This window comes from Pagrus major, chromosome 18 (genome assembly GCF_040436345.1).
Source record: "Pagrus major chromosome 18, Pma_NU_1.0".
Taxonomy (NCBI): Eukaryota; Metazoa; Chordata; class Actinopteri; order Spariformes; family Sparidae; genus Pagrus; species Pagrus major.
This window is the reverse complement of record NC_133232.1, coordinates 19,989,115-20,005,210: the sequence shown is the minus strand read 5'-3', so window position 1 is coordinate 20,005,210 and position 16,096 is coordinate 19,989,115. Positions and strand designations below refer to the sequence as shown.

At 41.5% G+C, this 16,096-nt stretch overlaps 1 protein-coding gene across 1 annotated transcript; it reads right to left on the bottom strand.

Moving 5' to 3' along the window:
* Positions 1-422: 422 nt before the first annotated feature.
* Positions 423-14,462, bottom strand: lonrf4 (LON peptidase N-terminal domain and ring finger 4). The gene is made up of 12 exons (XM_073486812.1): positions 13,666-14,462; positions 11,412-11,530; positions 10,598-10,720; positions 9,931-10,119; positions 9,728-9,854; positions 9,495-9,570; positions 9,141-9,255; positions 7,214-7,335; positions 6,908-7,066; positions 4,840-5,002; positions 4,567-4,716; positions 423-4,002 (listed from the first exon to the last, which is right to left on the bottom strand). The coding sequence occupies exons 1-12, from the start codon at positions 13,961-13,963 to the stop codon at positions 3,853-3,855; spliced, it is 1,791 nt and encodes a 596-aa protein (XP_073342913.1). The 5' UTR covers positions 13,964-14,462; the 3' UTR covers positions 423-3,852.
* Between the last annotated feature and the right edge of the window lie 1,634 nt (positions 14,463-16,096).

Below are 16,096 nucleotides of genomic sequence, written 5' to 3'. Positions count from 1 at the left end.
TACTATTTCTTAAGCGATTATTGATCCTGTCAAAATGTAGAGAAAAGCACTAGTCTTTAAAATCTTCTCAGTATTTCTAAAATCCTGGCTACAGCCCCCATTGTCTCTCTCCTAATTTTAATCTCTGAACCTCAAGAGCAAACCCAAGGCTTCTTTCACTCTGCTGCAGCTGCATCACTTCACACTTCTCCCAGTAATTATAACTGCTTTCATGCCAAAGTGTCGGTTGCTATCAGTATGTGAGGCACGTTTCCCTCTCATCACCCCTCTTCCCTACCAATTCCTGTCATGCTGTGAATTGCAACAGATCCCGTCACTTCCATTTGGCTTGTAATGTCACCTTAATGACCAAAAAATTGGTGGCATAACATTCAAATCACTCAGACACAGAACCAGCTGCATTAAATAAAGATAATGCAGACTTTGCCTTGAGAAGCTTTATTTATAATAACATTTAAAAAGTCATCCACGGGGCAAGCAAATAAACAATAATCAGATCAAGATAATTTACTGCTCTCGGCTTGGAGGCGGAGGAATGAATACAAATGAGTCAGATAGAAATTGCTTAAGTTTCAGTGTCACTTTAAATGTATCGAGGTATGTGAGCACAGGGTGTGAAGAATAACAACACTATGTGTCGCTCATACAGCCCACAGACCGTTGACCGTCAGACCACATCAGCCAACGTTTCCTGCAAGCTGCAGCACATAGCAAGAACATGCCACCGTGCTGCCTTTCACAGCCTTTCCCAAGTACACAAGTGTAAGACTCGTTCTCACGGGGGATCACTGCCAAAGATGGGTCATTCATTATGCTCATGTTCTGAGTTAGAGACGATGTGGATTCAGTGCTAATTGTTTTAACTGTGTTAATAGCCCAATTATATTGCAACTAATGGACATATGCTGGTTTAAGCAGGGGCAAGAGCTGCACTCTAAATTGGGTGAATCATGACTGTGCTACTATGCATTAGCAGTACCAAAGTTGAACCGGTTAAAAGATCATACGCTTGTGGTTGGATCTAAAATATGGGAGTGCAATCATTTGTTTCTTTAAACATATTTAGAATTTAATCATGAAGCAAATCACACACTGGTGCAGAGACTAAGTTCTGTTTTATACAGTGAATCAGTATGAGACCATTGGCATTGATCAACATGATGTTCAATGAAAGGCGGCGTCTTTAAAGGAGACATATTATGCTAATTTTCATGTTTATAATTTTAGTTTGATTTACTAGTAGAATAAGTTTACATACTTCAGTGCTCAAAAAACACATCAGTTTCCTCATACTGTCCAGTGCTGCAGCTCTGTAGTCCTCCTCTGTTTTAGCTCCTGTCTCTTTAAGGCCGCCTCCTGAATACCCAGGCTGCTCTGATTGGTCAGCTCACACATGCCCGAGCCTGTGCTGCTAACAACAACAGAGCAGCTATGCTAAATCAATTATTACACGTAGATCTAGTCACTAGGCCTTAATTATGCAAATGTGTGACATGGTGACGTAGTGTGATGTCACAAAGTCCAAGAATTAAAGGCGGGACTACTGACAAGGCGTTTCAGGAGCAGTGTTTTCTGTGGGAGAGAAGAGCTTCTGTTGGTGCGCACTTTGACCTTTTAAACTTTGGAGATTGTTTACATGCGCAAGAACAAATAACAAACTAAAGAAAAGGAAAAAACTGAAAAAGCATAATAGGTCTCCTTTAAGTAATATAAGTGAAAAACAGAAATAACCATGATTCAAGAAAGAATGAGAAACATCTCTGAGGATCAGAAAACAAAACCCGAAAAAAATTATTTAACTGTGCAAAAACATGAGGTCTTCTCTGACAAGAAGTAGGACGGGAGTGGAATCCACCTCGGTGAGCATGGACTATATGTCTTCCACTAAAGCTTATGAGGCAGGTTGTTAAAAAGTCCCATAAGAATCTCAATCCCTTTTGTTATGAGTGAGCTTTAATCGGTGTCCGGTAGCAAGAAACTGACCACTTTTAGTGAAATAGCTTTGGAGACATGCTGTGATAACTGGTACATTCAAACTCAATCCCAGATGGCCTCAGAAAACTTCACAATATTAACTGAGGTCTCAAGTAAAGGGTTAGTTCCCAGGTCAGAGTTCAGTGCCTGTTTATCAGGTAATCAATGCTGCCCCAGTATCCATCAGATCATCCATTGGTTTGTCCTTTAGCGGGACTTTTTTGTGCATATAAAGAGCTATATCTACAATATCACACTAGCAGGTTCAAACTGTATCTAGAAGTGTGTTTGCCGGGCCACTTCTCACTATTCAAAGTTATATGTTGGCCATGAAGGGATGGTAGTTCACCATGCGTCATACAAAAGGCGTGAGGGTACTTCAGAGTCCACGATGCCAACAAACATAAACACAGTGACTATTTCCATAAAACACAGAACATAGAAAGATCTATGGCACATTTATCAAAGTAGAAAAACAAAAAAGCTCTTATGTTTCACCCAGTCGAGCCCGTATTCGTTAGTAAATTAACTATACATTGCAGTTTCAACATTCCATGGAATGTAGCACTATATCAATAAAAATCAATGGCAAAAAAAAATAATAATCACACAATCTATGTGGTGTAAAGACTCTAAGACTTCTGTTAGTGGGCTGACCCAGGCACTCGAAGGCACCAACAACTGGTGGTAGAGACAGATGTAGGGGCCAGATGTAGGTGATAAGGCCTACACAGAGGCACCGCAGGAGGACTTAGCCCTAGTCAGACCCTAGATTAATTGTTTTACAGCATATCCCTGCTATGGAGATGTTAACTACTGGCGCCTGGGACTGATGCTTCACTGCACCTCGAGGGAGCGGACATGACCACACCAAAACAATCAGCTAATGACAAAAATGACTCCGTATTTACAGCCGGCACACATACATACAGTGCTGCATCCATGATCCTACATAATCACACAGATTCATAGTGTTATATAAAGCTGGCCCACTTCCATCTCTCGTTCAGTGGCAGAGTCTCCTCACTGTCATAACTTCACAGAAAACTTTGTTTCTATCAGCTGATAGCAAACATGGACAGCTTTCATTCATTACAAAAAGGATCCTCCAGCTGCTGCCATTCTATGTGACAATATAAATTATTATTGCAATAATTAGCAACACTAAACGGGGATCTTGTTTAGATTATTCAATAGTGTAAAATGAGCCATAGTTAATGGCTGCTAAGGCCAAAAGATGCAACAGAAATGCAAGCATTGCAAGTAGTGCCCTTCAGCTATTTCCAAATGATTACTTCTGACACACAAACTTTCTCTTATGTGCATAGTCCTGAAAACTCCAAATGTAGCTGTGTCAATGCAAACAGTCTGTTTGAACAGGCTTCTCATGAAAGTACAGTAAACTGTACTAGTTTGGCTGCTGCTGCTGCATGTTCTTCATGCTCTTAATAATTGGAGAAAAAACAGTGACACCTAGTGTCTATTTTCAGCAATGCTATAAGGAGAAGAAGTTTAACTACAAATAAAAATTCACCACTTTTAATGGACCTAAATAAGAAGCATCTTTGGTCAGCCCTGTAGCTCTTGCTGCTGCAGAAAGTACAAAGAAACTACTCTGAAATTCCCGGGAAGAAAATGATGTGAGAAAGATAATGAAAACCCAAACAGCAAAAACTCTGTACAACTGCACTGTGTTCAGTCATAAAATCACTATCTTTCTGCTGTTGACCAGATAATTTGGCCTTGACCTGTGACTTTTAAGACAGTCCCTTCATGATTCACAGTCCAGACCTCTGTGGTGTGAGTCTTTGATTTCACTCCTTTCGCAATATTTGACTCTGAGCTGATTGTGGCCACAATACCACTATGACATGGGGTCTAACTCTGAGAGAAGTACTCCAGGACGAGGCGGAGGTGTCCCAAGCGGTCTTTGAGTGAGGCCAGGGACAGGACAGTGGTCTGATAGGCGGGGTCCAGCTGGAGGACAGAGAGCAGCCACCAGCACCAGGCTGGACCGTTGGAGGAGGCCTAGAGGACACATACAAAGGATTAGAAACAAATACCCTTGTTTTCACTTGGCAAAAGTTACTGCTTGCATTTTTCAAGCATTCTGTAATGATTTGGATTTCAACATTGTGTCTTTAACACCTTCCAACTCAGCAATGTTTTTCTTTACCCCTGTGAATAAAATGTCTGTTTTATTGTTGTTAATGTTACCAATGTGCAGTAATAGAGCTGTCAGTCTAGTTAGATTGGAAAAATCTGCACTGCATTAGCATAAAACAACAACAGAATTTAAAAACAAAAGCAGACATTGTCTTCACTGTGAAGAATTACTTGTCAAAAGCTAGTCTGAAATCTCTGCAAGGTCATTTTCATTCCAAGCTGATATTGATAGATGAATGGTGCATGCATAAAACATATATTTTTAAGAAGTAAAAAAACAATGGTAGGCTTTGGTTGGAATGCAAGGAATGTTTAGCATACATGATTTGTAGGAAGAAGTGGACAACTTAAATCGTTACTGTCTTGGACTGTAATGTGTTGTTATGAAGTGTAAGAACTAGAAAACATTTCTGCCGAGACCCCAACCTGAATGTTTTCCTCCTTATCTGGCATGGTGCCGTACTGTCTGTTGATCTGCTCGCGAATGCGGCTGCCGAGACGCTGGTACCAGTCCTGAGCCTGCTGGTACACGCTGTCATGGAGATGCTGCAAAAGCTCCAGCTCAGTACCATCAACCTGGGAAAGAGAGAAGAAGACAAGCAAAACATCATGAGAGGAAGAGAATGAGGAGGTCCACTGATCAAGTTGTTGTACTATTTTCAGTGTGTATCTATAGTTTGTGATTTCTGTGACCCTGACCTTGAGGTCCTCCAGGTACTCAATGTCAGCGGTGTGGTATCCATCTCTCTGACCTCTCTTCAGCACCCTGAATCTGCTGCCACCCACTGTGTCCACATAGGACCGCCCATCAGGCAGCAGCTCCAGAGTGAGGATCTCCAACATGCAGCCATAATCTGCAAACCTAAGGGACACGAGGAAACCATGAGGGACTTAAATTAACACAACTTAATTTATCACTTAATGCAATTTTTGTGACATTGTTCCCTAAAAACCTCGCTTTCACTATGCTATTCAGGCTGCCACTGGGCTTGAGTTTTGCTGGAAAAACAAAGGTAACATGAAGGATGTCTGCCATTGTGTAACCAAGCAGGAAGAGGCATTGTTTTTCCTGGTCGCTATCCCCAGGTAACGCAGGAACAATTGTGGAAACTCTACACTGCAAAAGAAAATGAACCCTGAATCCCGCTGATGGAGGAGGCAAAGAAAGCGAAGGTGGAGATGAAAACCGAGGTAAAACAAGAGTGAATGGACTGGCATTTAATCGATGGAGAGCGCCGGTGTCTTGTCAAAGTCTGTTCCCGTGTTGATATGTGTTTCCTCTTACCAGCAGGTCTCAAAATGGTTCAAAAACCAGCTTTCCTTCTACTAGATCACAAGTAACAAAACCGGCCTACTTATTAATGCAACCGGGTTATGGTTACGGTCCTAAATTAGGATTCCTACTGTTGTTTGTTGGACAGGCTACTTTGGACAGTAGCCAGGCTGCTAGTGGTAGCCATGTAGCTAACGCTGTCTTTGCGACAGTGGCACCAACAGTAATACCACAGGGAAACGTTAAAAGGTTGTCTGTTTCCGCTTTCAGTTTAGTATATTAATATGACAATTACATGGCTGCTACACTGATGTACATTCGCAATTAAAAGAGCATATGTAACAGGAACACAGGAAAGTCAGAGGACTTCAGGCCTGATTTCCATTGTGCTCCTCTGTTGTAGCTGGAATGCCGTGGAGGTGTGCGCATGCACATGTGCATTAGCATTAGCAGTACATTAAAGCACACTTCACATTGGACATCAGCAGGCATTGTTCTGACAACAGGCTGAAGTACACACTTCACATTATACAAAAATATGGTCCATTAAATGAGCTACATAAAACTCTGCCTACACACTTACAAGGGTACATTATCTACAAGCCTGTGTTTCAGTTTTGCCCTAAACATGGCTGGGTTTGTATCATGATTAATGCTCTTAGGAACATTATTCCAATCCTGGGCACTGGAGTATCTGACTACTCATTCTTGCCAGAATTCGATTTGCTACAGCAGACCTGACGTTGTGCCTGTGAGCCTCTCTGACCTTCAGGATGAAGTTTAATAATAAGTCATATGGGGCTATACCATTTACAGTTGTGTGAACAAGGCAGAGTTTTAACTGTGTCACAGGAGCCAGCTCCATGAACTGGTTCCACGCTATGTGCTCTCGTGGACTGAGACCTCAGACAACTCTGATCAGTTTATTTTGGGAGGTTAAAGGGGGATCGGCTGCATTTTTCTAAATAAAGCAGTCTTTAGACAGAAGATGTATGAACTTGCATAATCTGCAAAAACATTAACATTATTTGCTTATTTTAATATTATTTTGGATAATTGGATATACATCAATAATGATGGAGGGGAATTCAATACTATGACAACATTCAGTGGGACAAAGAACACAAATCTGGTGGGGGATGAAAATGCACAGCAGATCTCGCACCAGATTTGTGAACATGCTGCTATTTCCCACCCACTCAGGGTCACACATGACCGTTCTAAACTTTGCCCACTGTGCTGCCTGCTTGTGCTGCATCACCAGCAATCCCATCAGGCTCCACTGAGCCTGCTGTGAGCTTCACAGTGAGAGAAATGTCAAACATAGTCTCTCTATTCCCAGGCAGTCTGGTCAAAATAACTGTAAACACCTGTGTAAAAGGCCTGAACTTCACTTGGCTATATTTTTGTACCACTTAACTAAGCACAGCAGTATGCTAATTTCAAATAAATGGTTTGCTTTGGATAAATGACAGAAGAATGTAAATTGCTTACCCCTTCCCATGCTCATAGCTGCACATGCCAAACTTCTTGGTGCCTGTTTCCATGCAGCGACGCATCATTAGCCGATATCGAGGCTCAAATATGTGCAGAGGGCAGGGCACTCCAGGGTACGCCACCGTGCAAACGAATATAGGGATGTCCTTAGTAAGACTACAAGAGAAGAGACAGAGGAGAAGACAAAAACAAGGAGAAAAGGAGAAAAAGATTAAAAGAAAAAAAAGATGGAGAATTGTGAGAATAAGGTGCGATGCTGACACACTGAATCACAAGTGTAGATTGTGTGAATTAGGTGCATACTTGGACAGCTCAGCCATCTCGGCCTCATGGACCTGCTTCCTCTCAGCCAACTGTGATGGAAAAAGTCGGGTCATAATGTCCTGAAGCAGAACTGTGGGGTTGTACTTCCTGTTTTTAAAGTACTGGGAAGAGAACATTTAAAACAGTCAGTAAAAATAAAAACATTCCGATTCTAATAAGCAGTTATCCACAACACCATTACTTTATGTTACAGTAAAACAGTTCATTGTATTTCAACGTAAGCATTCAATCACTGTTACACGATAAGAGAGGAAAGGCATAAATTATTTCTTCAACACGTAACTTGGACATGTTTATCTAAGCCTCTGAGTAAAATGTACTGGATGTAATCAAGCTTGCAACGTTACGTAAAGTTGTGTAATGAAGCAGGTTCGTCTTGCCAGTCTCTTCATGCCACACAAAGCACTCACTGTCAAAGTGCTTGGAACACGCTCCTGTGTTGGATGTAATCTGTACGAACATTACACAACAATATATGTTACAGTGACCATAATGTCACTTAATGTTAAAGTTACTGACTTCACCAGGACATTTTTAAGTCAGGTGAAGAGACAGTTCAACAGGTAATGTTACGTTGCAAGCTTGACTGCATCCTGTGTGTTTTAATTCCTTGATAAAAAGAATTTGCAAAAATAAATTCCAAGATATGCGTTTATATTTCAGAATGAATTTATGCTTTTTCCATCGCATTGTGTACCGCTATAAAACAGTGTTGTTAATGTTTGCTGGGAAGTGGTTGAATGCTAACGATAGCTGTTGTCTTACTGTAGCTATTGGGCTTCTGTGTTCCAAACTTTTCCCAAAAAAAGTTGAAAAGTTCACATTAATTGAAAAAAGACAGATGTAATTACTTCCAAAAAATAACATCATGTGTTTATCTAACAAAATAAGTTTTTACTACATTAAAAAAAAAAAAACCTGTTTGCCCTTCAGCTTGCCACACACAAAGGGAGGTATGCACCTGCTTTAAAGGTAGAAAGATAGTTGATTATTGAGTTTCATCCCCAGGTTGTCAAATACCAATGCTGGCTCAGACCGAGCCATCAACCCAAAGTGACGGTAGCAAGCTGTTGTTTCAAATGATGATAAAAGGTGTTTTCTGGAGCTTCTGCATCTTTGTGTATACTGAATAAATAAGTGAGACCGTTAACTCCTCTATGGTAGTTCCCTCCAGCCGGCTCGACTCCTTCATATTCTCCCGCGGCACACTAGAGGCTACAGTGACTCACTATCGCCCTCAGGCCAGGGGGTATTATTACAAGAAGGGACAGCCTGAGAGGCTAGAGAGGCTACAGTGACTCACTATTGCCCCTCAGGCCGGGGGACTTATTACAAAAGAACGGCCCGTCCCTGGCTGCTTAGCAGTGGAGATATCTGCAATACAATACACTGGCATCTTGGACATAACGCCATAACTCTTACTCCTTCACACTCCGATGATAGGGATAGTTCATTCCAGATCTTACAAAATGCACCTTTAATGAGGAGGTCTAGCAACAATCTAGATTGCATTCAAATAGACAAACCAAAATAACAAAAAAAGCTATTTCAGCTCTAATGCTACTCTAGTAAATTACTTACAATGTAATAAAGACAAAAAAAAACATTTTATGTACCTGCTGAGAGCTCAGTGCTCAGTTTAATCCAATTTATTCAAATTGAGGATTTTGTTTGAGGACTTTTTATCATTTTTAGTATAATTATGATAAATGTGATGCAGTCCTAATGTTACAGAGCTAAAGCAGAGGAGCATTGCGCCTCAAGCTGCCTGAGCTAAATGAGGTGTAATTACAAAGAAAATTTGGCAGCTTTTTAAGTGGAGACTTTCTTGTGCTAAAAACAGGATATAGCACCTTTTTTCCATTAGGTCTAAAATAGCTGTATGACAGTGTCTGTAGGTGGTTACCTCTTGTAGTGGCTGCTTGCAGAGTGGACAGCGAAGGTTGTGGTCCAGACTCCTCTCTATGCAGTTTTTACAGAAGGTGTGACCACAGGGGGTAGTGACTGGCTCAAAAAACAACCTTCGAAGGACAGAGAAAAAGGCATCAGCTTTATTTAAACCCACCTAGCTGAGGGAGGATATCCATGCTATTTGCTGTATGTCTGGTGAGTGTTTGTGTATGGGCTTTATGTGTGCTAAACATTAACCAGAGACAGAGAGGAGAGCGAGAATAGAATCAGCCTGTTATACGACTCTGCAGTAGACATGGTACAAGTAGCAATGCATTATTGATTAGAGCAAGTACTCTGGCACACTGACCTAATGCAGAGAGGGCACTCAAAGTCTGAGACAGTGAGAACACTTAGAGTCTTCTCTCTGCAGTGACTACTTTCACCTGAGAAAGGAGACAAACACAGTAACCTTTAAGCTGAAGATGAAGAAGTTGTAATTATTATGCAATTTCAAAACCATCTGGTGGGTGTCATGGTAAAGCTGTTTTTAGTGACAAATATGATTCATGATGAGGACAATGATGTTGAAGATGTGCGTACCTCTGCCATGCCCATCATCCTTCCTCATCATCATCTCCTCGTCCTCCTCAGCAGCAGGGAGGAAGGAAACAGCTTGGCAGAGGCTGAGGCAGCACTCAGTGCCCAGGTCATGCTTCACCTTGGAGCCCTAAAGACAGCTTTACCCGTCAGGATTAACATTCAACGAACATTAAAGAACAAATAAGAACAGTAAACTTTCTTACCTGGTGTGCCTCTCTCCTCCCTTTCCCCTCTATGTCACCCCCATGTGCATGTTTGAGGCCCTCGGTGTGAGTTGGCCCCTGGGAGCCACTGAGGCTGGTAATGGGGCAGGGCTCTTTCAGGTACTCAGACACCACTTGCAAGATGCAGGACACATCCTCTGGCACAGCCACGCCCTCTGCCTCCAGGATCTACCATTTGAATCCAAGGTATGACACAAATGAGTCTCATGAAGGTCTTAAGTTAAAAGTGTTTGTTCTCACCGGTGCTGTGAACTGAAATCTCACGAAATTAGTGATAAAAAGCTACTACGGAAATGGAAAATATGAAGTTAAATATGGCTGTAAACTTTGTATACGTTTTGTAAACAAAGTTTAAAAAGTGAGGATACTGCATTGTTTGATTTACTTTTAAAGGGGCAAGGAATTTATCCTCAAAGAGCCAAAACCCCACACAAACTCTTATTGTGACCAATAATGAAATATCACACAATTATGACACTGTTCAGACTGCGTCATCACACAATCATCCTTTATGGAAGTTAACAAATGCAATCGAATCATTTTCTACAAAGCTGTTTTATATATTACATAATACATCTTCAAATTCCAATCTGTGTAGCTTTTCATGAAATTATCCTCTGCATCTCAGTCAATAAGATAAACAAACCTTCTTGATCTGGGTCTTTGCAGGAACAAAGTCAGCTTGTAGATTTAGGCAACGGTGGAACTGGATGAGGGCTTCTGTCTGCTGACCCATTTCCAGCAGTACATTCCCTTTACGAAAGAAGCCCTGCAAAAGAGCAGAGGAGTCAGCACATCACTGCCTGTGGGAGTGAAAGACAAGGCTGCAGCGTCTCACTGCAGAGAATATAAATCTACTCAGTGTCATCAATAAGTTTATCTGAATTGTCTTGTAGTAACACTTCTTTCCTAATTTTGCACTGACTGTCATTTGCTACATGAATTGCTGGCAGCTAAATGCTGCAATAGTGGCATTGTGTGTGTGATATAACAATTGTCTAAGTGATATAACACATCTCTAAAAATACAATGGAACAATATAAATGATTGTATACCTGGAGGATTTCTGCTGCCACCCACTGGCACAAAATGGTTAAATGACATTGTGACATAAGTGGCTGTTTGCATAACTTTATGAATGACATAACATCGATAGAGCAGAGACAGAGGAGGTCAGCGCTGCATGCTTAGGTAAAGTATAAAAGGATAAATAAATAAAAAAAACAGCACCTTCTCTTTGTGGTTACGTATGTGCCACTGCATGCATGTTACAAAACCAACCAGAGTGCATGTTAGGTTGAATCTTGTACAAAGGAGAACTGAAGTACAATGGGAGCTCTAAATTTGGTATTGTTGACAGATGACTACAACAGATTTGTTCATGCTGTGCAGAAAAAGACACAGTAAAAGCATGACATGATGTGTTTGCCAACACTATCAACACCACACACGTCTCTCACCTCAGTCCAGTTTGGACGAAGGCAGCAGAGGTAGTCGAGGTCTGTCAGAGCGTCAGAGAAATGCATCATTCCCCAGTTAGCTTCAGCTCTGTACATCTTCAAACTTGGATCTTCTGGGACTGTGGACGGAAAACAAAAACAAAAAACAAAAGAGAGAGTAAGAAAAAAGAAAAAGAGGAGGGTTTTTTTACACATACACATACTCAACAGTCCCCTCTAATTCAATCAAGCCTAATCCAATATCAAATTAACCATATTTGATTCTGCTACATACAGATTTTAATTTGGATACACATCAAATTGTACTCACACATACATACCAGTCACCTAAATTAACTTGAATTTTTGTCATCAAGATCCATGCATTACTTAAGAAATGAATGGAAATGTAAAAAACAAAAATAACGCTGTATCTCGCAAGATTAAAGAAAGTGAGGAAAAATTCCGGGATTCGTCCCTTCATTTGGATTCACACCAAAAGTTAATGGGGTCTATTCTGGGCTGAGACCAATCCTCCATCCAAGTTTCACGAAAATCTGTTCAGTAGTTTTTGTGTAATCCTGCCGACAAACCAACCAAGAACGAGACACGAGTAAACATAACCTCCTTGGTGGAGATAATAACCAAGATTCTTCAAAAACCATGTCCAAACTATGCTCTCTCTTAATGTTGCAGACCGATGATGTGTCAAGACAAATAAATACCTCAATCCACACCATGATTCACCACTGGTGAACCAAGGCTCATAGAGACAGTATTATCTAAAGCTGTTGCTCCAGCCATGTTCATTGATACTTCCGATTTGTTTTATTATCGATTTATCTGCAGATTATTTTCACAATTAATCATTTAGTCTATAAAATGTAAATAAAATGTGAAAAAAGCTCATCGTAATTTCCGAGAGACCAAAGTAACGTCCTAAAATTGCGTCTTTTGTCTATCCAACAGTCCAAAACCCAAAGACTCTTCATTTATGATCATAAATAACAAAACCCTCACATTTAAGAAGCAATGTTTGACTTTTTTTTCCTTGATAATGACTCAAAACGATTAATCGATTATCAAAAGTTTGCAAACCTTTTTCTTTACGTTGACTAATTGATTAATCATTGCAGCTCTACCGTAAATGCCTTGATTACAGACAGTGTGCTGGACATTGACAACATTATGTAATAACAAGAACAAAAGCTGCCAAGACACAACCTTAAATCTCCAAAGACCAAAGAAACCTGACGAACACAAATCCCAACAAGCGATCATTACACAAGAACCGGGAGGGGGGAGAGGGCATTATTTAATTGGATTGCCAGGGATGGCAAACATGTAGGTAATTCAACATCATGCTGATTCACTTCAGCACAAATACTCCTACGAACCATCGGACGCCTACTGATCATATCAACTCATCTAGGGCACAAGTTGTCCCTTTTACTTCCTCGCTGCTGCTGCTGAACGCAGAAAATAAGGTCAACTGCACACACAGAGGCAAGTGCAGAGGATCAGGAGCTGTACCGATAAGATGGTGGATCTGATTGCAAAGGTGTTTTCTAGGAACCGAAGGCATAAGCTGTGAAAAAATTACACCACATCCTCTTAACTATCCCCTGCCTTCCCATCCATGATTAGACAGCAGGAATACACAGAAAGCTTGCTGCAAAAACAGAAATGGCCTCATCCTGTGCCATTTTCTTTTCCAAACGACAGCTGTTATAGCTGGTGCTACTGCTTTGTAAACTGTGTGTTAATGACAGACAGAGGGGGAATTGTTAAAGCAGATGAACTTGTTCTATTGCATAACATTTGTTTGAGTGTTTGAGCCGTTTTTCCTAAAATGATCAATATGCACACACAGGAAAACAAGACACTCGCCACACAGGCTGGATGAAGGAGCATCTGGAGACTGTTTACTGACCCAGTTATACATTCAGGTCATGAACCGCCTCAGAACGTGGATGTCATGTTTGCTATGGTGTGTGCATAAGACCCCAAATCCCCCTCACCCTTCTGCCATCACACCTCCTGTACTGCCGTGCACCTTCAGGCTGTGTCCTGGAGAGCAGGATAGGATGCACCACTACTGGGCACCAGCCAAAAACTGCAGGCAGTGCGTAAAAACGAAGAATTGTGACTCGAAGCTGTCTGTCTCCACACCAAAGGGTGATCTTAAGTAACTGTTTTCTTATCATACAAGCACACACCAACCAAACTTCTGTGTCTGTGTGTGCAGCGGTGGGGGTGGTGATGAGCCCCTTACCTAAGTCTAGCCCCTCGTTGGTGATGCGTAAAGCTTCCGTGAACTCCTCGGCCTTGAGCTTCTCCAGTATATGGCACTTCATCTTCGCCTCGTCCGGGCAGCACTTCTCCACGACGCTGATGAGCAGGACGTTGTTCTTCATGCACTTCACCTCTCTTTGTTTTAACCTCTCCCGGCACGACGGGCACTTGGACGGGAGGTAGCTCCCCACGCACCTCCGGCAGAACGTGTGGCCGCACGACATGGTCACCGGCTCGCACATCAGGAAGAGACAGAGCGGACACTCCAGCAGGTCCATGTTGGATGAGTTATGTCACCAGAGCAATGAGGAGAATTGTTTTTTACGGAGTAGCTCTTCTATGTAATAGTGCTGCATGGACCATTTAAATAACCCACTGACAGCTAGCCATACAGTACCCCCCACCCTCCTCCTCCCACTCTTTATCACAGCTACTCGAACCCGACCCGGTCCTGTTTAGCTAAACGACTGCTTACAATTTAGCACTCAAACGCTCTGCTCACAGACGACCATTTTGTATAAACTGTACACACTGACATTATCAATTTTCAGCCCTAACTTAGTCTTTGGTTTGGGACACATTACGTCTTCCCTTCTGGCTGAATGAAGAAAAACTCAGCTTCCACTTCAACGCGACGCTCCCCCCGCCGCTCCACACGCCACGAACCGCAACGCGAACCCCCCGCAGAATATTCACACATTAATAAGGTGTGTTTAAAGTGGTCCGTGTCCGCCTGTGACCCCCGTAACGGCGTCTCCTCTCAGTCACAAAGCTGGGTTACTGTGTAACACCATTACATTACATAAATAAAGACCACGTGACGCGGCAGCGTGCCTCCCGATTGGATGAAAGGGTGGCTTTCCGCCCTGTTGTGAAACCCAAGGATGCTGAGTTTCATAACATAATTCCTGCGACAGAAGTTCATTTCCCCCCCTATTGCGGTTTAATTTAAACACCAGGTGTGAAATGAGTTGATAGTCTCGCATGTCTGGTTAAAAATGGACTCATAATAATTAATCTCAAGAGAGCACGGGCTGTAAATCACCTCGTCACAGTGTAGGGAATCCCAGCAGAGAATAGTAACAGCAGCCAGGGGGGCGGGGTGAAGGATCATGACATAAACCCGGATATGTTCATCTCCACCTTTTGCTTACATATCATAAAAACTGAGCCACGTTTTGTAACACTAAAAGAAAAAAAGAAGCTAAAAAGTGTCGGTGGATGATGCAAACTGCACTTTAAGTCGCTGTTCATGTTTTCTGATGTGGCATAACAATGCTGCTGCTGCTGCAGAGGTCAGTAAGGCAACACAACCACTACACGTTACACAAGTCAGTGCATGTCTCACAAAGCCACTCTTAACTAGAACACATCTGTAACATTGAGGTCTAAACTATTATTTGTATTAAAGGGGCTTTATGTAACAATCCGTAGCAATTTATGTGTATTAATCACTTTATTATTGACCATATGAGTGAGCAGATTGGAAAGTGACTCTCGGTTGCCTTCAACTACACGCCTGTGGACTGTTTGTTGAAGTTGTTTAACGCTGCAGGACTATGGATTTCTTTGTGAGGGACTCGGGTTGGATTTTAGAGAGCAGCAGTAGCCAACGCTAGTTCAGAAATTGAGTCCGCAAATATAAACTAACGACCGGCTTCCAGCACAACACAGAAGCTCCACAGAGCCCCTTTAAAGACGCATTATGTAGTTTTGAGGAAAACATTTTAATCAGAAGAGAAAGATCTTCGTTGACTGTTTTTTTTATGCCTAAACAAACTAAATAAACAAACTGTCTTTGCTTTCATAACTGAATAAACAAACTGACCTTATAAGGACAACACAATTTCATACTATTTCACTTTGTTTATATGTGGCGGACCCTGCCACCTTTCTAGCTTCAAACAGAGTTCTGGGGACTTTATTTTCCTCTGAGAACAGCTTGTTTATTCAGTTATGGAAAAAATATTTGTTTATTACCTCATTAATATTGAAACTATTAATGTCCTGAATTTGACCTACAAAACTACATAGTGCCCCTTTAAGTTTTTTATTTTTTTTACTGAATTAACAGACAAATTGTAGACCTGATATATTTCAATACAGATATTCCCCCCCTCCTAAGTATTCAGGTCTATGTTACAGTAAAACAAAATTAGGATTTTTCTAACGAGAAGTATACCTGGTAGAGTTTAAATAATAATAAAAAAACAAACTGTTACATGAACAAGGCAAGAGAACACTAGTTATATTGCTAAGTGCTTTCACAAAAACCCAATGCGAGAGGGCTTGAGAGACGGGTGCAGTGGCTCCGTAACTATGTAACCACACTCTAAACATACCGACCTTTCTGTGACCACTTTCAGTAGAGTAGACAGGCATGCAGGTCACAGTGACAGAATGCTTTGTGA

What these genes read in the sequence shown, in the direction of transcription:
- lonrf4 (XM_073486812.1), bottom strand. Translation starts at nt 13,963, where the DNA reads ATGGACCTGCTGGAGTGTCCGCTCTGTCTCTTCCTGATGTGCGAGCCG. An exon ending in CAACGAGGGGCTAGACTTAG is followed by an intron (nt 11,531 to 13,665) that starts GTAAGGGGCTCA and finishes TTCCGTCCACAG; the next exon opens with TCCCAGAAGATCCAAGTTTG. An exon ending in AGCTATGAGCATGGGAAGGG is followed by an intron (nt 5,003 to 6,907) that starts GTAAGCAATTTA and finishes CGTGTCCCTTAG; the next exon opens with GTTTGCAGATTATGGCTGCA.